The sequence below is a fragment of the Pungitius pungitius genome, chromosome 20 (genome assembly GCF_949316345.1).
Source record: "Pungitius pungitius chromosome 20, fPunPun2.1, whole genome shotgun sequence".
Classification (NCBI taxonomy): Eukaryota; Metazoa; Chordata; class Actinopteri; order Perciformes; family Gasterosteidae; genus Pungitius; species Pungitius pungitius.
Window position 1 is genome coordinate 11,981,032 of NC_084919.1, and position 27,989 is coordinate 12,009,020.

At 44.9% G+C, this 27,989-nt stretch overlaps 1 protein-coding gene across 2 annotated transcripts; it reads left to right on the forward strand.

Annotated features, from left to right (window-relative positions):
• Window positions 1-7: 7 nt before the first annotated feature.
• On the forward strand, window positions 8-27,935 carry susd6 (sushi domain containing 6). 2 transcript variants are annotated; one of them, XM_037449718.2, is made up of 7 exons: window positions 8-262; window positions 5,424-5,611; window positions 22,404-22,598; window positions 23,011-23,205; window positions 23,376-23,514; window positions 24,541-25,016; window positions 25,489-27,935. In XM_037449718.2, the coding sequence occupies exons 2-7, from the start codon at window positions 5,467-5,469 to the stop codon at window positions 25,512-25,514; spliced, it is 1,176 nt and encodes a 391-aa protein (XP_037305615.1). In that variant the 5' UTR covers window positions 8-262; window positions 5,424-5,466; the 3' UTR covers window positions 25,515-27,935. The 2 variants fall into 2 exon arrangements, with proteins under 2 accessions (XP_037305615.1, XP_037305614.2); XM_037449717.2 differs by lacking the exon at window positions 8-262 and adding an exon at window positions 373-475.
• Window positions 27,936-27,989: the final 54 nt, after the last annotated feature.

Consider the following 27,989-nt stretch of genomic DNA (forward strand, 5'->3'; position numbering starts at 1 on the left):
CCATGGAGACCGCGCGAGAGCGAGGCAGCTGGTAGAGTTCTCGCAGCGAGTGTTTCCGCTCACCTAAAAATAAGGAGCTGCCGAGCGGAGGAGGAGAAGGAACAACGGAACAATACGGAACTAGACGACAAAAAACATTAAATATATTTTTTTAATACAGTTTTGCCACCTTCTGGTTTTGGGCGTGTCCATTTTCACAGCCGTTAATGCGTCGATTGTGAAGCAGTGAGAGGACGGCTCGCCGCAGTTAACCTTTACGTTGGTGAGTCTTTGCCCGTTTCTCGCAAGCTAAGCACACAGAGGCCAGTACGAGAATGACTCTTCTTTCTATTTCCTCCCCGGCTTGTATTTGACGATTGAATCGTTTGAAAACGGGGAGAATGTTAACCACGTTCGACCAACATTTATTCGTCGAGGAGAAAAATGAGTTGTCAATGTTGTGTTTATCAACTAACGCGACGTTAACTGACTTAACGTAAGTGTGTTGTTAATTAAGCTAGCCGCGGTCAGGGACAAACGTTTATACGCTGTGTGAAAACGCTAAGAAACATTTTATTTCTGGCGGGTGTCTTGTTATGTTCAGCTTTAATTGTTAAATTAATTATTGTTATCCGATTAACGCCCTTGCTTTTAACAAAAAAAAAGGCTTAGAGACACAATACAATCGAACACCGCCTGGAGTATGCAGTTAGTCCAGTTAACAGCTGTAGCATTACTGTATTGTGGATCTTTTTACGTTATTTGGCCAATAATACGCAGCACAGACACAGCACATTGTCGAGCAATCGTCTATCCGAATTATTTAGCCGGGACAAAGACCTAGCAATTTGTATGCGTAGCCACTTTTTTTAGAATGAGTTTGCCCCGGTTTTGTCTTTGTTTTTGTCCTCTGCGTGTGTGCGTGTGTGTGTGTGTGTGCGCGCGCGTGTGTGTAGTCCTGGCAGCCCACCACACTCTTTGTTTAAATAGCTCGCTGTACAGTCGCTGTCGTGGTCGTCGTGGGCGACGTTTCATGAAGTCGCAGTGCATGTGTGGTTGAGTTTGAGTGCTTATGTTGCTCAGATATGACTAACGTCGTAATCCCCCCCCCCCCCCCCCCCCCCGCCTACGTCCCAACAACAGTTTTGAGGCTTTCTGGTTTCGGCTGCGATGGGTAGTGGGAATGTCACGCCGCAGCATAGGGCAGGGAAGTCCAAAGGTGAGCTAGCTGTTGTGTGCCGTTGTAATGAGGAACATGACCTCAAATGTGACTGAAGTCAGGGAGGCGGAAGCAGGCCTACATTTCCCTCTAAGCAAATAGTTTGGTTTTCTGGTGCTGACTTTGGGGTCTAACAGTGTTTTGATCTAATAGATGTGCCACACATGTTGTTGTGAGAGCTGTGTGGGCACGTGATTATAATATATTTGTATGATGTGGAGGCTATCCTTAAGTTATGGTGAGATCGGGGTCTAGCCAGTTTGTTTTTGTTTGCATAAGCTTGTTGAACTGCTTTGATATGAGCTTAGCCAAAAAACAGATAATCCTGCTGGAGTACAAAGAAGCCATTTCTCATTAGATTAGATTAGAAGTGTGTTATATAATGCTCTATGTCGTTATTAAGTAATGTATATAGTTACCATGATGCGAGGTTTTACCATATGGTCCACCAAAGATGTTTCTTCTTCTTCGGTGAAATGCCATTGCTGAAACATAATTCCCCACAATTATAAATCTGTGTTATTAAACATTTTTCAGACAGTAGGCCAGTTTGTGGAACAGGACAGCGTTCACTGACCAAAAATAAAGTCTGACCAAACAGTATGCTGTTGTTTGCACTCTGTCCATTATCTACTCGTTGCCTTTTGCAATAGGATTTATGATGGCAACTTTTAAGTTAAGTGTGTTGATCTCTGCCGTCATTATTTGTTTAACGTTAATTAAATCCAGTCATATATTTTGTGGCAGCTTACTTTGCTGGGCCATGTGAGTTCAATTTTCCACAGCCGGATTCAAACCTAAAACGTTTCTTACTGCAGAACTCAGAAGAGGTGATTCTTTTTGAACCGTCTCAATCACTCATTTGACTCGCATAGTTCAGAGAGACTTGTTGTGTTCCCGCATATTGTACACACTCTGGCTTTCAAAGAGGAACTAGCAGATATACAATGTGCAGCTTTAATGGCTCTCATTTAAATCATTGTGTGACTGCAATACGATTTTTATAACTCAGAGTCCTGCATTGAGAGGCCTTTTTTCTGTTCAGGGAAAACACCTTGTGAGTAAAGATAAGAACTCTGCTTTTGGCTTCAATCCCATTCACAGCTTTCCCAACCTTTCCCCACTGTCAACACAACATGTGACAGTGTCTCTTATGTTTCATCTTACTTATCTCCTTATTTTTTCTCCGTCTTTCACTCTGTTTCTGTCCCCCCTCCTTGCAACAGTACAGAGGGATATTTGGGCACTGTAGAGCTTAACACTACATTTTCCTTCAACAAAGGGTCCTTTCAGTGCTGCGATGCAGAGCCCCATGTCTGGGCTCCCTCCACAGGCCCAGGCGAGCTCCACCAGCAGCAGCAGCAGCAGCATTCGGGTCTATCGGGTGGAAATCTCCTTCCGGCTGTTTCTTTGGCACACTGAGTGCTCTCTGTTCCCGGACACATGCCTGCGCTGCTGCTCTCCTTGGCTCCCTTAGCATTCCAGGAGCCTCGGGCAGCTGAAAAACTGCAGTAGCAGCCTGCTGGCTGGCTGGCTGTCTAACTGGTGTCTGAAGTGGAACTTGCATAGTTTTTTCCCCAAGCGGAGGCCTTAACAGACAAAGTATTTAGACTATAAAAACCTCCAATTTTGTGATGGTATGGGCCCAAACATGGCCCACATAAATGACATTGCTTAATGTATTGCTATGTTTAGCATGTTACTCGTCCCCGAAACTAAAGATTATTTACACTATGGATTGTTGCATTGAGAATGGTAACGTCTTCAGTTTAGTTGTTTATTTGACCAACAATTAAAACTCCAAGATATTGCGTTTACAAGCTTATGAAACAGAATAAGTTAAATCCAAATTATTTTCTGTGTGTAAAACAAAGAAGTTGTCTTGTTCTTCTCTCTCTCGCTATCTCTCTCTCTTAATATGAAATTATTTAAACATACGCCTTATAAGTGTAAATACAGCAAAGGCAGCGCAGGCTGTAATTAGTGATCAGGTGACGGAAAGTGTTTCTTTACGTGCTTCAAAGCTGTTTGTCTTGATGTTCAAAAATAGCAACACCTTCCTTCATGTGCTCTACCAAGCTCAACATTGTTGACAGGGTCTGACAGGAAACACACTGTTGGAAGATCTAAAGTTGACATCCATACATGAAGTATTTTTTGCTGTCAAACTCCTTAATGTGTTATTAATCAATTAAATGCATGAGCATACAGTCAGGGCATGAAACGATCTGCAAAAATGATCTTCAGGCTCCGAGCTATCTTGTTCAAGCTACGTGGAATGCAGTATTTCACCGTACCTCTGCACAGAGTTAATGACTTTGTCCGTTTCTAGGACGCTGTTGTGTGAAAGCAATTGGGCTAATTTTGCTTAAGTTTTCACTTTGCAAACATACCGGCCGGTCAATACTCTGCCCTCAGCTTTCTTAGGGAGTCAGCGCTGAATTATAAATGCCATCCCAAGTGGTTATTTACATCTCAACAAGTACCCGTTCAACAAAACACGTGCTGTCGTTTGTCCTGGGTGGGACTCTTGTTTGTCCTCTACATTCATAAGACGTTCATCTGGCATATCAGCATGTGAGTTACCGCAGGGCCTCTCTGTAACCCAAACCTGAGCAGAAGCGCTCTGATCCCATCGTGGGCGAAATGAGAAAGTGTCTACAGATCAAATGGCTGGCAGGTGTCCCGTGCATGTGTTTTTTTTACCATCTGCTTCTTGGCTCAATGCAGAACCCAAACTGTCCTGCCAAATCTGACTTGCGTCACTCTCTCCCAATGGCACGGGCCACATGCAGGTAGGCCTCACCCTCGCACATCAGAGATGGAAGGCAGAAGGTTGTTTTTTTTTTGTATGTGTGCTGCTGGGATACTTCTGCCAATTCAATGTATCTGGATCATTTTAATATCAAATCTAGTGCAGATAGATGCAAAAAAACCAACAACCATGAATGTGCATGTGTGTTTACACTCGCTTGCCCTCTTCACTGTAGTTCTAGGGTCATCGGAGGCAGTGGCCACGCAGCCAATCTGCAATCCAGTTGACCGCTCCCTACGTGCAGCCATGTCATTACTGTAGCCATTAGCTCAGCAGCCTTGAGCAAATGTAATGCTGCCAGCCAGCACAAACACTTTCGTTGGCAAATAAAATTCCAAACGGTGCACCTGGATCGCACTAATGTAATGATAGTGATAATGAAGTCTATTTGCGGGCCCGCAGTCGACAAAACTTTTATGGGCTGTTCTTTGAGAGAGATTGGTATAAAGGATGGGGGTGTGGATATCTCCGTCCTGTTTTTCGCTGTACTCAATGCCATATTTCTTTCTCTCTTTTTTTTGAAGCCATTTACAACAACCGCCTACTAAGTAAGAACTTCAACAAATGCAGCAATAACATTTCAGTAGTAATGAGTGCAGGGCAGGGACCAAAACTGAAGCGTATTATTTGGCTGATGTTGTTGACTGAAATGGTCCCCGAAAGACACCTTTCATGATTTGATATAGTGTGTTGGCCTTATGAGCAGCTGAAGAATACTGGACATACTGAAAGTAGCACCCGATGGAGTTGTCATCAAATAAATCATCCATCACACTCCCCTTCACTCTATTGCGTCGGTGTGTGCACTTTTTATTAAAACCCTTCAGTAACTACAATTGAGGGTTCCCTGCTAAAAACATTTTAGTCCATCTGCATTCATGAATGCATTAATGAATAAAGATGTGTAAACCTACACATTTATGCTGATGGGAAATACCGCCCAAATCCCAAGGGAGCCCTGAACTTATTTTACTAAGCTACGATGGTCACAGTCTTATTTTACGGTGACTCTCTGCACACTTTTAGCCTCTCTGCCCATAATGCTCCCACATCACGAGCAGCAAGGATCTGTTTCCCTGTTACATCATCTACGGCAGAGGTTCGTTTAGTTGGATCTTGTGGCAGAGGCAGGAGTGGGGATGGAGGGGAGATCAGAGGAACTCTCCTGCTGCTTCTCCCATTGGTGGTATTTGAAATTAAACTGTAGTGGAAATTGCTGTTTAGCTCCTTGATGACATGCAGTGGAGGCCTTTTAGCTGTCACTCTCTCTCCCTTAGTTTGCAGAGCTCTCTCACTCTCGTTCTGTGTTGCTTTTGGTTACATAATCCTCCCTGAACGTTGATAGTAATCCGCATCCTCCCTCCCTCCCCCTCCCTCTCCATCCCTTCCTCTTCTATGTGCCGTGGACAGGTTAAGCCGTAGAGGACTCTCGCTGGTTGCCGGAGGGGAAAAGATGTGCAATGGAATGGTAGCGCTTCAGACGAGAGCCCCGTCCTCCTCCTCCTCCTCTTCCTCAACCTCCTCCTCCCAGGCCCACAGGCTGGCTGCCTCCGCGCTACTCCTCCTCTTCGCCCTGCTCCCCAATGGTCACGCATCAGGTAAGACACAAATACACACATACACACAAGCGTTTTTCTCTCTACTTTTTCCGTACGATACGTGCTGAGTAAAACCGCCATGTTGGCCCGCCTCTTGTGAATGGTTTGAGGTGCAGGTCAGTTAGATTTACATTGGCTTCCTTACCCCTAGGGTCTTTGAGGTTGCTCATCCTCAGAGCTGCAGCTGAGACACCCGATCCCTCCCGCTCTGTGAATCCATTCACTGCCCCAATGATTCACAACCGAAACAGAGAGATGATGTTGGCTGCAGTCAGATTACTGTCATAAAGTTTTAGTCCGCAATGCCATTTAGTTTCCCCCGAGAGTTTTTTGCCATAGATAACAAGTAGTGGTGCATTGGATCATAAAACTCACGGTTTGGATCGGCTCACTGATCAGAGGCACAGATTGGATCACCGCAAAAGCCAAAAAAGGAAGCAAATAAATTTTTTAGGGATCCTCGATACTAATTGCTGATGATTGATATTAATCCACATTGGATCTGCAAGGCACCAGACAAATATTTTTGTCACCGTCCAAAAGATAATTTCAACTGCTCTGAAGTTGTAAAACAATCAATAATATAGTAATATAATATATAATAAATATTGTTTAAGTCATTAAACCAGTAACAATTTATGTCTAATTTATCTTCATTAATGTGAAAATATCCATCCCGAAAAACTGGATTCATTCACGTTTCTCGCCATTTTACACGTGACCTCATCAGTAAAATGATATAACTTACCTTCGGCCCTTACACCTTTTCAGATGAACAGGCCCTGAACACATCATTATGTAACGTTAAAACATAATAATACCAGAGATAAGTGTCCACATCCTAAATAGCAGATTTGACAGAATATTGGCGGATAACAATTGTCAGTAATTCTTTATTTCACACATTGATTGTTAAAATTTGGTTCACAAAATCAAAGTAAACATGGGTAACCCAACCACCACAGTCCTTTTTCAGAGCGTATGTCCTTTTTTCCCCCCCTCTGTCCTCTTAAAATATAATGTTAATGACGTACTCGTTGAACCCCTTCACTTGTGCCGGCTTTCCTTTCACTTCGGCTATCCAATGTTCCGATCCCCCTCCCCCCACAAAAACACACATCGGCCTACACACACACACACACACACACACTCCTCTCACATAGTCAGCTTGTGAAATGTGCCAGATGTCCTTGCCACAGAGGAGAGGCAGACTGTGTATGTGTGAAGTAAATGTGTGCGAGGGTGGTTTAAAGCTTCGGGATGTTTTTAAAGCTTTAATTGATTAACTTTCCTTAATGGCTTGTATAAAGGAATGTGTGTGACAAACGGCAAAGGAAGGATTAAAAGTACGTGAGCGATGGAAGGATGAACAGGGGGAGGGCAGCGCTGATCCCAACTGTTCTCTCTCTCTCTCTTATGTAACACACATGATTCAAGCGCACCCTGTCACTCTTATCACGTTCTGCGTTCAACACACACATACTCCGGCCTCTGTGCGTGCGTGCGTGCGTGTGTGTGTGTGTGTGTGTGTGTGTGTGTTATACATCTGCTATTTAGTCATTGATTGCACCCCCAAATCATGTGATTCACTGTCAAAAGACAAGCCCTCTATCCACCATTTCTATGACTGATGGCGCTTTTAGGGACACATTCTTTCGCTTAGAATTTATTTACAGCACCCACAATGCATCTGTGCCTTTTTTAAGAATGGAAAAGCACAGGAAGTTCTCTAGACTTCATCACTAAGACTGTTTCCACTGGCATGTTTGAATAGACAACTCTCCAAATCAAACCAACCTTTTAATTGTTTCATATTTTCTTTTGTTTTCTTATTGATGCCTGTAGTATTTTTATGTTGTAATTAACCTAGATTTCAGTCCGTTGCTCACTGGCTCTGAATACACATAACGACAAACCATGGATCCGGGGGGGGGGTGAAAAGTATTGGCTTGGCAGGAGCATCATCATGCGTCTCAACCAATGAGATTAATTGCAAAAATATCATATAATATAACTTGTTTATTGGGATTGAGCTTATTACGGATATATCTAATGGGGGAATTGTCAATTCAGCCACTGTAGTGGAAACCTAAATATTGAAACACAAATCACAAGCTACTTGTATTGAGGATTTAAATATTTAGAATTATAGAAAAAGATGATTCAAACATTAATTACAGCAATTTGAATACAAAAAAACTCAAGAAATGAATGTCAGCAATTACAAAATAGAAGTCTGAAATACGATCTATTATTAGATATATTGCCATAAAGATGAGGTAGCCATTTTAATGCTTTAAACGCATCATATTATTAGTTCTTCTGTTCTCTTCCCTCCCTCTCGCTCCTGCTTGGCATACATAATTCACATAGGTTGACGTGGTCCAAGGGACGGCGATTGCTCTTGAAATTTTCATGAATATGAAATTGTACCACTGCTGACAGGCGTGCTCCAGACTCATACAAATAGCAGCGTGATATGTGAATAGAGATGGATACTTAAAATATATGCTGCGCACCTCTTGCATACTAGACCCAAAGCTGAGAGTGGTGTGAAACATTTTTTTTCCTTTTTATTGAATTTACGGGATGATTGAGCAACTTTCCGCTCCAAATTTTTGTTCTTTCAACAAAGAAAGAAAGCGCTTTCAGCTTCTGCATAGGTCGTTTAATTTTCTATGTAGAAAGGCCACAACAGAAATTTCTTGTACCTGTTAATATGCTCCGTTAGTCACAAAGCCGCGATATTTTTAGAACAATCACAGTCCAACTTGTGCTTTTCTTCTCTTCTCTGTTGTTCAGCTGTTTGGCTAACGTACATGTCTGCCTCAAATCTGTGCCTGTGATTATTATGCCTGTTTACTTTTTAATTTTTTTTCCAAAAGTAACCACATCCTCTGCTTTAGGATTCAGGATTCCAGTGAACAAGCAAAGCAGCAAAACGGCACTCTGGGTTTTGTGTATGCACAAAATAAATGGCATCTGTCTGGAGGGGTTTCACAACATTACTTTTCTGATGTGACATCCCACTGACGTTGGCTGCATAGAGCTCAGTTCCAAATATGGTGTCAATTCCTTACAGTGGGCCTTTTGTGGTTTGTTTCAGGGGGAGCAGACATAGACAGTGAGTCAGCGTTGACAGTAATAAAGATGGAAACTCGGTGCGCAAAAGGCTCTATTCACATGCATCACATTTTCTGCTTTTTACAGCGTTGTGTGTCAGTACGCACAACGGCACGGACCGACCTTGTGGGTCCACTTAAGCAGATAAAGGAGGCCGTCTACAAAGCCATTGTCTTCTGAAGTCGAGCTAAAGCTGTACAGGATAGTGCCCGGCGAGGGCCAGAAGACTCGCACAAACAGGCCCGCTGTGTTCTCTGTGTGGTGGTGACGTTTATTTATGTCAATGTGTGAGAACGGGAAATGGCTTTCCCCCGGCCTGGAAGAAAATTAGACTTCTTATTTCCTCAGGCATTTCTGTTTGTTCTTTGACAATCGATTGGTGTCCATTCTTGGCTTGAGTTTAACGCCCTTCTCTCCACCTCAGGAAGGCATTTTGTGCCTTTTTGTTTTGGCAGCTCTTGCATCACGGCGTAGGACCAGCTCAAGGACATGACGGTGTTTTCTCGCAAGTCAAACACAAGGGAAAAAAAGACTCAACAACTCCCCTTTTTTTCTGTTTAATAACAGAGTAGACTCCGGTGGCTAGCATAGCGTCACTGCGCTGACCACAGGAGGGAAAAATCTGAGCCGTGACCTACTTCAGGCGTCTTTAGAACGGATGTTGATTCATAAAACGCGTTGCTTTCCGTTGCCAGGAAAAATGGTGTTTCTGTTGTCCGCAAAGTTTGCTGTATGGGCTGTATGTACAAACAGTGGGTCCTGAGCAATTAACGCTTCTGAACGGTCCCCTGAAGTCCTGTTAGCGAGGCAGTTTGAAGGCGAGCAGGGGTAAAGCAGTACTGCCGTTATTCTGAAACGTGAGAACAAACACAGCTTTTAGGGGGGGTGTTGGAAGCGCGTGTGTGTGCATGCGTGCGTGCGCGTGTGTGTGTGTGTGTGTGTTGAGCACAGCCACTTTTTTCACATTGTCTCTTTTCTTTTGTCTCACTCGCCCTGCTGAGGGCTGCGAGCCCTAGCCAGGTGAGACCGGAGCCCATTAGCGGCAGTCAGCTCTGATCCATCAGCCTTTCTCTTTCATTAGCTGTCTGTTTATCACTCTCACCCCGTGCCATTTAACTTTTAACGGCTCGCCCACCCAATCAAAGGGAAGGGGAAACTTTTACAACGCTTCACCAGATAAAGAAACGCTCCCTCTGATACTCAGCTGTCCAAAGGCGATGCAGGACCGTTTCATTTGCTTTAACCAGTCGACCAGGCAGTTCGATCCCAGATGGCGGAGATTGGTTTCAGCTGCGCAGCGCGCCGCCGCGCTCCCGTAGTCTGTGATTCTCATTTTCTGACTCATTTCATTCGATTTCTGGCGTTCGGTGGGACAATATTTCTCGTCTGGTAGAGATATTTTTGGTTGGGTTGGTTGTGCGTGCGGTGCGGTGCGCTGATGACCACCATCTTGTTGTCTGTCATCCAGTGAAAGGCCAAGCATTGTAAAGGTTAATGGATGGCAAAGGAGGAAGTGGTGGCACTGGGATCACCACACACACCAATGGTCGAATCTGATTGCAAGCTGAGTAATGTGGAGCATTTATAACCACACCGGTTATTTGTCACGCTAACGCAGTGAATAGGAGAATAAAAACCTACTTTAGCGTTGTTTAAAGCTTTGTTTTTGGGCCTCTCCAAAGATGATTTTGAAGGCACATTGAAACCGAGGAGAGGCAGTGAAATGTGTGTGTGGTTGTCTGGAGCAGCAGGCAGTCATAATGATTTCCAAAGGGCCTCATCTGAGGGACCAGCCTGCTGAGTAGAGGACATCTCTGACTAATGAGCTGCTAAATATATCCCCCAGCCTCTCCTCTTTTCTGTTGGGTTCGCTTCTCTTCTTTCCTTTGGCCTTTTATCCATTCTTTTTGTTTAGCTGTATAGACTAGAATAGATCTAGATCCTTCTTTCATTTTTTTGAGTTTGGTATTTGCATCGACAAGTCGTCTTCTTAAAAACCTTCCAAGGACGTACTCACGTTAATGTCTTTTCATTTCTTGCTCATTTTATTCTTGTCTCTTTTCCTTGTCCTCTCTAGTGTTTTTTTAAATTATCTTTTTAGGGCTAATAAAATTATTTATTAGCCATGGGGCTGATTAAAAAAAAAAAGATTTATTTTATTCAACAGTAACAGCCTGTTCAAACAAAACCAACAGTTCACACATAAGACACCAAGCAGCCATGTTTGGTTTGAGGAGTAAGACCAAGGTTGTTATGCAGTTTGGGCATGAAGGGTTTTGCCTCAACAGTAATGAGGAAGTGAAGTTGGTCATGTCCTGATGACAAATTTATAGCTTGAGGTTTGTTTCATCAGACCTGTTTTCTGTGGCTTTTTTTAATTTCCATTTTAATGTCACTAGGAGATGGTAAAAACCTAAGATGACAGAAGCCGCAGAACGACAGCCCAATAGGTAAATGAGAATTTCTTTGCTAACCCTTTGTGAGGAATGAAGCTGCTCTTAATTGAGTTGATTTCACATTAAAGCTTAATGGCATTTCAATGCTTTTTAATGTGAAGAAACGGTACATGTTAACAAAGAAAATACAACTCCAACTCGCAGAAATTCTTTTGGTTTGACGGCAAAGTGCTGTAGCTTCCAGCTGTGCTTTCCCTTTAGCTTCCTGCACTGTCATCAGTTCGGCACGGCAAGTCAAGTGCTGCAACTGATGTTTGCACCAACGTGTCCCTGGTTTGCGTGGTTCTCCTCTGCTAGGAATGCACGTTGAACCACCGAGTGGAGACACAGCAGAAGATGCTTCAACATGCTGGGCTGCGATGAGACATTGATGAGCACTGTGGCAAACTGCATTACGGACAAACCTGTAATCCGATGATTCACCTTCAGCTTCGGCGGACGCTCTCGTCTTTGAGTTGAAGATTGCAGTCCGTCTCAGGCAGCGGATTCAAGTAAACCACTTAGTCTGACAGACTTGCTGAAGGGGGGGAAGGGCTGGGCCGCAGATGCTGCTGCATTTCCGTTCCTTGTTGTCATGGATGCAATTACAGCTGTTTTACTTTAACATCTGAGCAGAAAGGGCTTCATCATCATCGCCGCCTGATTCGGAGTAAGCGTCACACGGGTTCCTTAGTGAAAAGGTCGTGTGATTTTTCCTTTGGGATTATTGCGGGCAATAAGCTCAGTGTCAATCAAAAGTTTATGAAAAACCAATGAAGCTGTAAGGAACGATACGCCTTCCTTAAAGGAACTCTGCTCTGGTGTGCATGGTCACGGAGTCTGGCTCCTCTCTCCATCTCTGGTTTCTGCACCACCCAAGATGTCAGCTTTTTAGTTGCTATTGTTCATTTTGTAAAAACTGGATGCATACATGAACCTTCCAAGGATCATTCAGTATCTTCTGTCTACATGTCGTCACTTCCTGTTTGTTTTGTTCTGTCTAGTCCACACTCTCAATCTCAAGCCAGTCCATTAGATGCAGCATTGCAATGTTTAGTGGCCAGTTGGCTGAGCGCCACTCTAATGCCCTCTGTCCTTATTACATCATCTGTAACGAGGCCTTTGCACAGGCTACGTTGGAGTCCATTTGGATAATTGTGTCAGGATTTATGAGAAGCGTGCTTGTCTGTCTTACCTCTAATTATCTGCCTATCTATTTGTACAGATCTGTAGATTCCCAATAGACCAACGTTGAATGTATTCTCAATTTGATAAAAAATAACAAATGCAAATCATAAGCTATCAGTCCAAAGACATCTTAATCTGAACAGCCAGATGCAAAATGGGGAATGCTTAAACATTTGGAAAGCTGCAAATATTTCTGCTTTTGATTAACGTATGTTTTCTTGTTTATCAAAACAGTATTTCATATATTTTCTGTTGAAATGCTAATCCTTTCAGCATTTTAAGTAACAGCCTTTTTTGTTTCTATTCCTAGTTAAATTTCACAAAAATAGCTTTTGACCTATTTGTGGACTACGCGCACAGTTCCAACTACAGAGTAGTGGAGGTGATATTACGGTGATCCTGGTCATTGGGTGATAACCCATGTATGATGATGATGATGTAGGTGTATATCTGCGTTCGCGTCCACCAACTGTTCGCTGCGTTGGAAGTCTGGCCCCAAATAGAAACACACCGTGCTTCCTACTTTGCCTTCTTTTTGTGGTAGAGGCTGCTGCTAATCACAACGTGTCTAAATGTTTTCAGAAGAACCAACGCCGTCCTACCATTCAGTGGGTAAAGTCCACACCCAAGACGCGTTCACACGCTCACATCCGTGTTCGTCAGGAGCAGCAGTTGCTATAGCCAGAGCATTCACCAATCCAGGAAGGGGATCAGGCTTTGAAGTATAGAGCCAATACAATGTTTTGAATGCGTGGATTGTCCCCTGGGCAACCTGAGCAAAAACGTTGGTACTGTTGCGGCTTCCGCAGTTGCTGTCAGCCAGTACCTCCTTTTGATTGTGTACAATGGCGTGTGAGGAGATTGGTCGCTGTTTCAAGTCTTTCTCGTGTATATGAGGTGTCAGAAATCTGCAGTAGCCTTTTTACTTTGTACTGAACAAGCAGCATGTTGGCGTGTAAGAACCCGCTCTGAGCTACAAACCGCATACCACTTCCCTCCGCATGTGTTAAATTCAATTCATTTTAATTACAAATTTGCCTCAGAGGGCTTCTTTACAGTCTGTAAAGCAGTCATCTACTTGCTGCTCATACTCACCCCCACCCCCCCCCACCCCCCTTTAGCAGCTGATCTGTCCAGGTTGAGTCGGACAGCATTCTGGTGGCGATAGGGGAAACAGGGACTGCTTTGTTATATCACGGGAGATGTAATGTAAAGCCACCCCCCCCCCCCCCACACCCGCTGCCTCTTAGTCTAAATCAACACAATCAAATATCCCTTAATCCTGTTCTAAATCTTCCTGCTCTGTGCATCATGACTGCTCAGTTTAAGTGTCTTCCCTTCCCAGGCCGCTGTGGTGCCTGTAGGAAGGGACACTGTGCTGTGCCATCGCAGTGGGGCAAACGCAAGTGTGCAGGCAGTGATCCCATTTGACACCAGCTGCAGACTAAGCCAGGTCTTACTGAAGTTTTTGCAAATATCCACTCTATTACAACTCTCAACCGACTTAAACCGCCCTCCCCTCGCTGGGACTGCTGCTGTATCAGCGTGCCAGCACTGCTAAGCGGTTTTTGGATTATCTCCCCGACTTTCACCTTCATCAGACTCTGCTCCTCCGGCCGGCTGGCTCGTCCTGGCTGCTGAAATACGATCAGCCAACAGTTGCGTTGACAGTTTTTATTTTTTATTTTAGGGTTAGAGGTGTGTGTGTGTGTGTGTGTGTGTGTGTGTCTGAACACTTGCACGTGCTTGTGGGAGGGGTCCCACACACTCCTTTGTTTTGCTCTGAAAGCTGAGAAGAAGGAATGTCTGCCTCCCAGCTGTCCTCAACAGTGAGGCTGATGGAGGAGAGAAGGGGGGGAGCTCACTGTTCACCTTTACTAACATCCACCCATCTGTTACTCGAGGGAAGGGTGTGTATGTGAGTGTGTGTGTGTGTGTGTGTGTGCCTGTATATTAGGGGTTCGAAACGGGGTCACACAATAGTGAACCCCCCCGTCTCTTTGCCCACTTTGCCTCTCATGCATATTTAACCCTTCAAATGCAAAGTTGTCCGTTGTCCCATTCGGAGGGACGCTGCTTAAATCTGTGGCTGCGCCCCCTCCCTCAGCGAGCGGGGACAATGGGGTGTATTGGCAGCACACGTGGCTTTTCTATAAATGCATTGCATCAGCAGGGGGCGGGGGAGAAGGGTGGGGAGGGTGAGGATGTTGCTGTCTGTTTTCAAGACTTCATTGACCCTGCGTGTATGCAGTGTCTGCTGTGTGTGTGTGTGTGTGTGTGCGGGTGTTTGTTGCAGCTGCATGAAGAGACGAGTCGACGCCTAACTTCTACGGAAATGTTTTTTTGGAGGCCACAGCTGTTTGAGTCAGGTTTTCTGGCAAACCCTTCGGTTTACTGTAGAAATGACTTTGTTCTTCACTGCTCTGTCCTCTTGAGAGACACACACACACACACACGCATGCTCTTAAAAACAGATAGAATGTCAGTGAGCAACAGAAACCCACTGTTTAAAAAAGGGCCGCTTGGGTCACTTCCAAACCCGCACTAAGCATGGTGGGTAAGGTGTCCGCCCGTGTCTTATGTGTACTCAGGCTATTGTATAAATGTTCCTCACACTGTTCTTGATCCTCCTTGTCCTCTTCCACCTCCCCTATCCTGCTCATTTAGGTCCCGCCCCCTGCCCCCAGAGGCTCTGGTGATGGGACAACAGCACTTTTTTGGGGGAAAAAATGTTTTTAATGCTTAGTGGTTTCAGCTTTGTTGTGCATTTCTAGATTAATACAAGTACACTTTTTGTAAGCAATTTCTTTTTTTACATTTTCTTTGCCATGACCTTTCCCTAAGTCTATCACATTCAGCTTCAGTTTTCTACTTCAGTTGTTTACCAGCTGTTGTGTGAGAACATGTATGAAAGCAGAAATGAGTTGGTGTGGGTGTGGGGGTGTGTGTGGGTGTCGGTGTTGCAGCATGCCGTCTTCTGGCTCGCTCACTGTAGAATATGACCCGGCTAGTATCGCTCACCTAGACATTAAGCGTCCCGCGTTACGGGCCTGCGTCTCCCACCCAGAGTTGTGTCACTTAATACTGTGTGAAGTGTCTCTGGCTGAAGGCTCATCTCTGATCTTTTTAGATGTGTGAAAGAACGACAACTAATGCGGGAGGCTCTCTCTCATGCACAGTATCCAATTTTACAATTGTGTCATGACTCTCCTAATGATTTATGCTTTCAGTTGGACTGCAGCTGGATCCGAGCATGCCATCTCGATTTGCCAAACTTAAACAGACTTATTTTGTATCGTCTATCCGACTACGCACCACTCTGGGAGACCACATTAAACCAGATAAGATAAGCCGGTAAATGTTTTTTTTTTTTTTCTTGGTATCGTTTTACTGTAAATTAAATATCTTTGGATTTGGAAATGGTATGATTAGAAGCTTAATACATAAGCTAGTTGGATCAATTCATCAGCACTGGGACTGATGACTGAAAAACATGTTAATGCCTTTGTTACGCATGCAATCTATTGCCTCTGTATTCGCTGATAACTTATACAGTCCAATTCAACACTCCTGAGGTAATCCACAAAGTTTTTACAGAGGAGTCGATTCAAGTGATTGATAATGTGGAAGGCTGCAGTTTTTTGGTATTATTGAGCTGCATTTTGCAACACCGATCGTTGTTTCCATTATTTTGTTCTCCCCATTCATAACAGTTGTTATGTTCATGATTAATAATGCCTGCAAATGTTCATTACAAATTCCAAAGGCCATGCTGATGTCATCAAATATGTTATATTGTCCGTCTAAAAGTCCAACAGTGCAAGTTTGGTGCTGGTTTTTGTTTGGCTACTGTACTTCCTGTATCGCGTGCCATTTTCCTCTCTCCTAATCATCCCATTTCCTGTCCTCGACTCCACTGTCAGCTCTCCAATAAAGGCAGAAAATAATCTCTGCCTTTTAAGCAACTACTATCCACTGATGGCAGAAATGACTTGTGACACCCCCCACCCCCACCGCCCCCCCACCCCCTGTTCTTTCGCCAGCCCTCTGTGAGCCCTGCTGCAACGTACTGCACTCTAATAACAACAGCTTGGCAAAAAAAATCCCAGGGATTAGCGGAGGAGACGGGAACGTGGCAAAAAACAAAAACACCCTCGGCCCAAAAAATGACAGCAGCATCATCAGAAATAACAGAGGACTTGGCCAGAGGCTTACAAAGGAACAAAACATATTTACCAGGTCAAAGAGAGCAGCATTATCATCATCCTCTTGCTCTTTAGCTTTAATCCAACACACATTTCCCCCTTTAGCATACAGTTGAGCACCTACACACACACACACACAAATATTCACCGGGTCGTGACACCCACACAGGAAAACACAACCTCTTCTATGGCCTATTGTTCTATGGAGCATCAAAACAGCTGGCTGCAGAAGTCATCAGTATCTGATCTGCTTAAGAGCGCTCCCAGCTTGTAATAGAAGATAATTACAGTTTTAATTTGCCTGAGCAAAGAGGGCTAAAAGCCCCGTCTCACCCACCGCCCAGCCGTGTTTTCCTCAATCCACCCCCTTGCTGCTCCTAGCGGGGGCGATTGCCACCCGTAACAGATGGGGAAAGGGAGATATTCACAGCCAGGCAAGCACTTTGGCGCAAGGGGGGGGGGGGGGGGGGGGGGTTTAACCCCCTGCCCCCCTTCCCAATAGCTTGAGTCTCCTCCGGCATCGCCTCAAGGGGCTGTATATTGGGATTATCAATCCCCTGTATGGGCGCTGTGTCCTGGCCCAGTCCTACATACTACATGGAGGTTTAGCATTTAAGCTCTTTGATCAGCTTACAGTGGTGTGCCGGGGAGATTTCTAATTGTATGACCTTTTTATATGTCCACTTTATTAAACTCTTTACATGGCAAGTGACCGATCTTAAGCACTTGAGTCTTCAGTGGATATTCAAAGCAAACATGGGATAATCACAGTCTTAGAAACACAAATCTACATCTGTTATTTTTGGATTCTTGTATGTTTTTTGCCTCACTCGCATTTTTCCCCGGCATTCAAAAGGCACTTGTGACTTTGTTTTCAGTAATTATTGTTTTCCACATTTCTCCAGAACCCCTTCTCTCCGGCAAACTCTTCACATCGGACCAGTGGGAGAACAGCTTGTGTTTTAACTGTGACTCATTCCCTTCCTCTAGAGCACAAAACATGGCGTCTGAAACACACTCTGGCTTTGCTTTGTGCACAACAGTTGTTGTTGGTTGTTTTTTTCAGTCTTTCAAAGCTAACATTCAATCTGGGCCCGAGAGGGCTGATGTAAAACGGAGTGACTGAGTGAACCACTCTACCCTCTGTAGATAGTGAAGCAGCATTCCTTCTCTCCTGTAACACAGTCCCTCAGTTTAGTGCCGCAGCCCATCCCACAGCACGGTATGTTCTCTCTGGCCATTGTGTCGAGCCTCTCCCTTTGCTCCAAGAAGTGTTGCCACGACATGTCTCGCGTTGCCTTGTAATTGCTCAGGGCTGCGGAGCTCTACCGTGCCAATGCTTGTTCCGCGCTCTGAACCCCCCCCCCGGCTTGATCTTTCTACTGGTTGATCTGATGATGACTACGTCGTCGTGTCAGTACTTTCTACTCTCTTTTTTTAGTTTGTTGATTGTCGATTGCTCCCCTGATGTTTCCTGCAATTTTGCAGAAGTGTGGTGGTTTTTTTTATGCTTAATATATTTCTGTTTCATAATGAGACTGCTGTGACTTCTTTTGACAAGTCTAATCCCATGGGAGAGTGATTTTAAGTGAAATTTCTTCTCCGCTTCAAGTTGAAGAAAACGCGTCCTCTTTTGAGCTGAATTAGGAATGCGTTGCTCTATTCTCCGGGGATTTGGCATGCAAGGGATGGCGCTTTTATAGTCTATTTAGTTTCTACTAAAATAACGAATCACAGTACCTGTCCGAAAAAAATATTTTAAACATTATGTTTTGGCCAAGCAACACACACTAATACATTCTGTTTACTAACAACGGTGACAAAGATAAGCTGAAATTGTTTCATTTGAGAGGTTGGAACTAGAATGTGTTTGACATTTGTGCCTCGAAAATGACTGAAACAAAACATTTATTAGAAAAATAGTTAATTGCTTTTCAGTTCAGCGTATCATTGAGTAATGAACTAATGAAACACAACATTAGGACTAGCGTAGTAACATAAACTAGGCACACTGATATATTAGTATCTTGTTCCAGCTCAGGCCGGCCAGTGTTATTGTACCACTGCCAATATTTTACAGATTGTGAGACGGAAGTTGTGTTGATTAACATTGTTAAAAACAGTAAATTTAGAGATACAGTGATTACAAATTGGACACGAAAAAATATAAAAGCTATTGGTAGAAATTCTAGTTCACACACTACATTAAAGCAACTGCCTGTGTGTGCGCTTCGCAGCAGGTAAAGGCTTGTAGCGGAATTTGTCTCCCAACCGCTCGTACTTGTGTAACTTCAGTAGATCCACATGGCATTTGGGAAAACTGCTGTAAAAAAATGCGTGGGGTTTGGTATGTAAAAACACTACTGCATAGCTTTTCATATGAAGTGAATGGAGGCACTTTGTATGCACGTGCCTTTTATTTCATGCACCATCCTGCTGATAACAAAGCCAATTCAAAAGCATAAAATGAACGCCGTTAACTCTCTTCTGTTGTGTTGTCTGCCCCCCCCCCCCCCTTCCCCCTGCCCAACCACAAAAGATCATACCAGTGGATGATCGCTCGCAGCTATTGTCCTCAACTGGCCCCAAAGGGCTTCCCTCCCCCTGCTGCTTCCCAACCGTGGGTCACCTATTAATCACCTCTACCGCCTCTATTAATTCCATCTCCTCCTCGGAGAGCTTTTAGTCGGCCTCAAACAGCCCCGGGAACAACTGCTCAGGTCACGGTGTCCGATGGCCTCCCTGGATGAGGCTTGTGCAGCTTGTGTTACCGCGTTGGTGTGTTTGAGTGAGGAAAGACGAATACTTCATTAACACACAAATCTTTAGCTTGTGTTGGAAAAAGCTTTTTTGGTCCCAGCCTGAAATTTTACTATTTTCTGCTTACCTAGGGAAATGATTTTTTACTCGTTTCTGACATTTTATAGCTCAAACAAAGAGTAAGTTATAGCCCTATAATTGTGATCGAGAAAGAACATGTTTGAATATAAGCGACCAAATAGCTTCAGTAATTGTAAAATAACTATTAGTTTTATAGTGTACCTGAGTAAACCGCGCTTGCATGTCTTGAGAACGCGCCAATTATGCCCCCACGCCAAATTCAGTAAAGCACCCTTGGGTGTCAGAAAACGCGTACCTCGGAGCGCCTTAGTGGGTGTCGATTGTGTCCGTGTGTTTGGATGAGTAGGCGCTCGCACATTTGAGTGTTTGCTTTTAATCTCGTGCTGCCAGCTTAGAGCAACATTTCTTCCAGGAGATTAGAGGATGTTAGAGGCACTGCTGTGGAAATGGTCTGCCTTTCAAGCCCTAAACACACACACACACACACAGGCCAAACAAAGTGTCTGTTTGCTGTGCTTGTTTGTCTCGAGCATGCGATAAGGCCCGGCCATACACCACGGCTAATATGATTCTTATAAACGCTCCGGGAAAGGATTAAATAATGAGCCGTGTGGTCATTAGTGTTGATGGGGTTATTTATGTACTTTTATTGTGGGGAGGTTTTTGATTGAACAAATGTGGGGGGGCTTGTTTACTACAAGAAATCCCTGTGCGGTGATTGTATAATTAAATTGGTCAGATGAGATGAATCGGAATAAATCTTCTTATGAAAGACTTTAAATTACTTTAATGTGTGTACATACATACATACAATGTTACTCATACAGTCTTTATGTGTGTGTGTGTGTGTGTGTGCGTACATACATACATAAATACACTGTATTTAAAGTAATATAAGTCTTTCATAAGAAGATTTATCTGATTCATCTCATCTGACCTCATCTGATTCATCTCATTTGACCTGATCTCATCTAATTTAATTATACAATCACCGCACAGGGATTTCTTGTAGTAAACAAGCCCCCCACATTTGTTCAATCAAAAACCTCCCCACAATAAAAGAACATAAATAACCCCATCAACACTAATGACCACACTGCTCATTATTTTATATATATATATATATATATATATATATATATATATATATATATATATATATATATATATTGGTTGCTTACTTGCTTGTGTTGAAGGCCTTGTTTACACTTGTCTTTTCAATGCAAATGTGGTCATCCGATCATGCCAGGACGAATTAATGGTAAAGTCTTTACACTCCGAGATCGGTTCTTTCTCGCATTGAGATCCGATTAGCAGGACCACATGCCGAGGGGGCTTGGCTCACATTGAGTGAGGATCTCCTGAGATTTGGACAGCATGTGGGCACAATCCGGACAAAGATGGTCCTGTTGAGTTGCTGCTAATGACATCCCAACGTTTCCCAATTGTACTGCTTCAAAATAAAAGCTTCTAGATAACAAAATGGCCAAATCCTTTCATTTGTAGTAACATGTGTTTATAACCGAATGAGCAAGGCACTAAATCAAGTCTATGGGGAGGAAGACTTTTTTTATTGTGTGCACAGGGAGTGAAACGTATTTATCGCAGACTTGGCAACGCTTTTGTTGGTTGGGTTTGCTTCCTTCTATTAGAAGACAAAGAGTTTCTAGGAATTATTTTGTGTTTATCCACCAAAGCACAGCCGCTCCTTTGACCACACAATTAAATCCAATCGCCATCTGATTGGCTGGTTTCTTTGAGGGGGACACAATGCCGACCCAGCTGACTTTAATCACAAAAGTCCCATTGAAAAGGTTTACCGTAGCCGTGGCCTTAGTATTGGAAACATTTCCACCGACGCCAAATCCAGAGTCTTGCCTGACCACTTCAGATGGTCCACATCAGGAGTAATACAATTGACATGTCTGTGGACCGATCCGTATTACTGGACATTAAGCTGTCACGTCTCGGTTTACACAGGTGTTACAATGTTATGTCAGTCCTGCTAGATTTAGATGCTCTAATCGCTGGATTGCAGGTCCGTGTGTGTGTGTGTATGGACAGTGTTTGGAGCTGTGGGAGACTCTTCCATTCTGGGGAGAAAAAAAACACACAGACGACACAAAGAGCTGGCTTGATGTTGTAGCATCATAGATGGAGCGTGGGAGGATGGATCAAAGCTCAATTATCTTTAGGCCTTCATGTCTCATACTGTGGCTGGCCTTGAGCCTCATGTCTGTCATTAGGGCCAAGGAAATGAAGCTCCTGTCCCACCGCCGGACAAATAGACCCGGTGCTGACTTGGGATGAAGACACTTTAATGAGCAGCAGATAATGGAGGGAAATTAGATCTACATGAAGCTCCGTGGGACATTGCCACGACTGAAGGAACTTCATGTGTTTTCTGCAGGGCGCAACATGGCTGTCTCCACTTTAACTCGCCATGTTGACACACTGCTTCTCTCTTGCCAGTGTCAAATGCGGCAGAGTTTCAAGTAGCAATACGTCTGGGTTTTAATTACGTGCTTAACCTGTCAAGTTTCCCCGTGAAGAGTGACTTGACCCGGTGGCATAGGAGAGCAGCCGGCAGTTTACATCAGCATGATGATTGAATTATTATAATGCTGAAATCATCATGGTTGTCTACTGGACCGTGACAGAGACTGCCGGAACAAGCACCGTTAGCGATCGTAAATATTGGCACATTATTAGCTGAGAACCAGGCCACATGTGAGACAAATAGTCCTTGTTCCCCCAGCAGACCTCTAATGCATTTACATTCCGGCTTAAATTTTCACATCCTGTCTACAGGCAGTTTCCACCGCTACTTAGTTTACTTGCCTGTTTTAATTACCGTGTGACCTCTTAAATGATACACAATAATTAAAAGTGCTTCAAGGTTCCCTCAGGATTTTGCTGCTGCTGGATGATCATTCGGAAACTTAGAGGTCTCTTTATAAGCCGGCTCATTCCTGTTCTCGTTCCTGTGTGTCCCGTTAGGCTGTGCGCGGCCCCCTGGCGTCCAGCACGGAGACTTGCTGAACCAGACCGAGGCTAACCGCGGCTCCTTTCCCCCGGGCACCCTGCTGACTTATGGCTGCGAGTCGGGCTACACCGCAGATGGAACCACCACCATCATTTGTACCAGCTCCGGGGCCTGGTCCCATCAACCTCCGCGCTGTGTCAGGATCAGCGGTGAGTCAGTCTGAGAAACACAGCCTCGTGGAACAAAGCTTCCAACAACCTCATTTTGTATACTTTCCATTTTTGTATTATTAATACGTTATAATGGTCTGTTTTGCATCTTTTTAAAATATCATTATTAATATTTAAGTATCCCCACATGCAGGCCTAATTTATCGGTGTGTGGAAAACATTTATTATAAGCTTTTTGCTGCTGAAAAATGGAGAATGATGGACAAACAGCATCAGTCCAATGTCGCATATCATCGTTGCACCAAAAGCGCGGATCGTCCTTGAGATCACTGGGAAGTCTCACTCAATATGCGCATCCAAACCGCAGGAACCAAACCTCACCACAGGTAGAAATAACGCCGACACGTAACGAGGGCTCGTTCAAACCTCCACTGCCGCTGTCTCTCCTCAGTGTGTTCCCCCCCCACTGAGCCGGAGAACGGCGGCTACCGCTGCCACCCGTCTCCCTGCCACAGCCTCACCCAGAAGACCGTCATCGAGTACTTCTGCGACGAGGGCTACGCTCTGAAGGGAGACTACAAGTTCCTCACCTGCCAGAATGGCGAGTGGGACGGCCCCATGCAGATCAGCTGCCGGCTCACACAAGGTCAGACTCCCCCCCCCCCCCCCCCCCCGCCCCCCCCCGGCTGGCTTTTACCTTTTTAACGTATCGCGTGTTTGTGCACACACACACACACAATGCAATGTGTCATGCAGGAAGTTAAGACATGTGAACCCCCTTTTCACTTGCCCGCTGTGTCCCCCTGTGGCGGTCAGACAAGGAGCCGAGCTCTCAGCTGGGTATACCCGCTCTGTCCATCGTGGCGTCCACAGCCAGTTCTGTGGCCCTCATCCTGCTGTTGGTGGTGCTGTTTGTTCTTGTGCAGCCAAAGCTCAAGTCATTCCATCACAACAGGTAAGCCGCACACACACACTTAGATTATTCATCATTCATTTTAGAATTCCAAGGACGGCACGATAACTGTCTCCAGAGAGAAGAGTGTGGACCCATTTGGGGTTTTGGGTGCTTAGTTCTGTCATGTCACTTTTTGATTTGGGTGCCATGCTAAATCCTATTTATAGTCGCACAATAACCTTGCATGAAATACAGGTATTATAAGGCTCACTTATACCACTGCTTTGTGTAATACAGAACAGTCTTAGGAGAATGAGGCAGATGAAAAAATGGTGGTCTGTATCCTGCCTGCAAAACATTCCTCATTTTTTATTCTCCTTCATTTCCTTCAACTGTCGTTCACTTGACTGGACTCCATTTTGAATCCTTTCCTTGGATAGCTGACACTTCCCGACGTGACATAAATACAATATTATGTTGTCATATCCCCATTGTTCTCTGCCATAAATCGATTGGCCCCATTTGACGTCAAGCCATCAACGCAAGTTTAGCTTTATGTGCATTTTGCTAACCCACTCACTGGACTCAGGAGGGGGATACTGTTGAAACAGATGTTTTGTTTGTTGCCAGAAACTCTTGAGATCTGTGTTTCTCTTTGTCATAAACAGCACTGGCCTTTTAAAAGCTGGTAAAACCACCTCCCGGTACTTAACAAAGTGACACAGCAGATTGAGGCTGTGTGGACACACCTGTTGTTCAGCTGCGGGTGAAACTAGTGGCATAAGATGCACAAGACCTGGCAACGAGTTTTTCAAGTTAGCATTTCTTAAATACTTGAGAAATTACGCAGGAGGAGTTCATCCCATCACCGTCGGTAACCGTCTCTGTGATTTAAAAAAAATAAATACAAATAAAATGGCCACGATTAGTAATCTGATGCTCATTGGCCATCCTCGCCTGAGCTGATCTGGCACGCGACGCGCATAGACTAAATCATGCTGAGCCCGCCGTCGTGGTCCACTCGTCCCTCTGTCCGTCTCACACCTCGCTCTCTCTCTCTCTCTCTCTCTCTCTCTGACCACTCAGGAGGGAGCAGGGAGTCTCGGGCCAGTCCAGCTCCATCATGGTGGAGGGCGTCCAGGTGGCGCTGCCCTCTTACGAAGAAGCCGTTTACGGAAGCGGCGGACCCGGTGGCGATTCGGGTCCTCCTCCTTCTCCGCCTCCTCCTCCGGCTCCCCCGGAGACCCGAGTCCCGATCGTGCTCTCCGAGGGTCTCCCTCAGGGCGCCGCGGGGGGCCAAGGCGCCAGCAGAGCCCGCCCCAGCAGAGACTTAGACTTCTGTCTCCCATCCACGTCCTCCTCGACGTCCTTCTCCTCCCGCCGTCATGCAGAGACGGCGCTGGTTCATCAGGCCCCCTGTTCTTCCTCCTCCTCGTCATCGTCGTGGGCTCGAGAGCACCCCGGGGGTGCTTGCGCAGGCCCCCTCCCTCTCCGTAGAGACTCCGGGAGCAGCGACCAGCACAGTCTGCTTTCAGTCACCTCTGCAGATGAGTTTTCTGATGGTACGAGAAAACACACAAAGAGAAGGCAGATACCAATATTACTATTTGACAAATCAGCAGTATTTTCTTTTTTCACAAATATATCACATATTGAGAAGGATTCTTTAACACTACAGATATCAGACATAAGCTAAATATTATCTTCAGAAAACAATGTTCCTGCTAGGCAAATACAACATGCAAACTTCAAACCTAATTGCAAAGTAAAGACACCTTTCTCAGTGATTTCCTTGGTTGACATGATCAATACATTTTCAATTGAAATGCATTTCCAACGTTATTTACTGTGTAGAGTCTGTGTTGCTTTAGAGACATTCAGACTACCTTTATTTGTAATATTGTTACAAATAGCCTTAATACTCAATGGGAGGATGTGCACGCTGGCCTTGTGGCCTGCACGGCTGCGTGTTGGTTGAACAGCCGACTCTCTCCTGACCTCTCTCTTCTTCTGTGTGTCTCCATCTCCCTGCAGATATTCCCCTGCTGAAGGAAGCATGAAGCCTCCCAGCCTGCAATCGCCATCCAACGGCTCATTTTCTCCCATCTCCCAAACGCTGACCAGGACTGACTGATGGCTGTCCACAATCTGATGCCCCCACCCTTACATCCACCCTTACATCCACCATTCACCCTCAGCCGCGCCAGCAGAGAAAAGACTTGAACTACTCCCTTCATTACCCATGCAACCTCTCCTGCCATTACTGCCCGCGCGGAGCAAAGCCAACAACGCTGCGCAAAGGATCAAAAGGCGGCAACAATCTGGACAACCCCAAGTGGTGCCAGCTCAACATAAACCCTGCAGATCCGATGTATGTGTGAAACGTGCATAGCGAGTCACAGATGTGTAACTTTAGGCTACGTCGGCGGGGGCTACCGTGGCCTCCTCCCAGGTGCAGGTCTCTAGGAAAACATTGCTCTCGGGGAGGCGTCCGTCCGTCGGAGAAGGCCACAGCGGCCGAGACGGGTCGACCCTGTCCGGGCTTTCTGCGGATAACAAAAGAAAAACGAATAATCAACAACTCGCTCCTGATGCCGCGGCGCTCAGAATCCTCCCCCCGCTGTACTTGAAAAATTGTGAGTGACGGCTGGGTGTTTTGTGAATGCTGCATGTTGTTTTTGTTTTTTTTGTTATTGCTGCCACAGCACGGTGGCACTCTAAACGAAGCATGAAGCCTCCTCTGCACCCCCCCCCCCCTCTCTCTGTTCTCTCTGCGTTTCCATCTCCGGCTTTCCAAGTATCAGGGCGTCGGCGTCCCGCATTTGAATCTGTGGGATTGAGAAGCACTTGGCGGGAGCTAAAAGCAGGGTACAGCAATTTACCAAGTACCTTATCACAACTGTGAAGACCCCCCCCCCCCCTCGCCCCCCACTCCACTCCGTTCTGTTGCCGGCTGTCTGGAAGGAGCTCCTTCTGCTGCATGAGTGGGGTTGACTGGTGCTTTGGTTCCTGGGCCGTGCTGTGCATCTTACTTGAACCGGGAGGAGGAGACGTCGTTTCACATCGGGTCTGAAAGCCGAGGAGATGCTTGTCTTTCAGTGTGCCGAGTGGGCTTAACTCTAGGGTTGTGCGTGTCTAGTGTTCTTGCCTGTATTTATTGGTGTGTTGCTCAGTTTGCTTTGAGTTGCTGATTGTGTGTGTGTGTGTGTGTGTGTGCGTGTGTGTGTGTGTGCATCATTGTGCTTTAGCCAGGCAGGAGAGGATATGTCCTCATGGTAGGCCTCAATAGAGCCGTTTCCTGATTTTTGCCTCTCTTCAGACCAGAGACTGGCTTCGCAGTGTTCCCTGTCTTTCACCAAAGCAAAATGTCCCCCCCAGCATTGATCAGCGTCACTTCAGGCACCAACTCGTCTACACAATGTGTGTATTATTCATCTGCTCCCAAGCTAGAATATTAGTCATTTTCTGCCGAATGGCTGGAAAACGCAAGTCCCTTTAGAGGACGCGCCTCCCGTCCACCTCCCCACTGAACAGAAGACTCCACACTTTAGTGCGTTATGGACCCAACTGCAACTGGTTGCAGTGAAAGACTGAAGTGTGGTTTCATAGCGCCGCAGTCCCCCCCCCACCCGCCACGTACACTCGCTCACCCTCCTTACGCCGAGTGCAAAATATATGAGAGAATCATGACATGTTGTCTGAAATCATCCTCCGTTTTTCATCTCCAGTTGAAAAGCTTTGGTAGTTGAGCTGGTAACCCTGGAAACAGCATGGCTCCAAAGTATCCTGTATCCAAGAACTTCAGAAAAAGAAAAAAAACAACCCTGAACATTGTTTAATTTTTATTCTGATTTAGTTTGGCATTTGTGGCTGTCTGTCATTGTCAACGGCTCCATTATTAATGCAAACAGAATGTTGCCTTAGAGTTGTACTTTTTTTTGTTTGTATAAACTTAAGCCTCCTTGTTGGTTGCTTTACAATATTGCAACAGATTCCGTTTTCCCAATGGCCTTACTCTGTTCTTTTCTATTCTATGCATAAAACTGTCTTTGTGTATTTATCAGTTTACTTTAGTTGTGGACACGACTAAAAGAATGTCCATTCTTCTCTGTCCTCCCTTAGCTTTTACAGCTACTGTGATGATGATGGTGATGATGATGAACCTATAAGCACCTATATTTCAATTTTCTGTTGCTACTACTTTGCTTCAAGGCATCACAATATTATGGGATTGAAAAAAAACTAACTTTGCATTCAGAAGCACTGTTGTACGGTGTTGCGTCCCTGAAGATTATAAGTAAAAAAAGTACACATCTTGATTCTTAGTTTCAAATGCTTTCAGCTTTGATTTTTTTTCTCTCTGTACATGGCAGTGGGTGTGAAGATAGTAATTTAATATTTGTATAAAGTTTAATTTAATTTTACAGTGTGTGTGTGTGTGTACATAACTTTCTAATTAAAGCTTTCTTTTGAATGTGGAAGACGAGGTGTCATTTATTCAAGCCAATGTCAGGATATTCTCCTCTCCTGTGTCA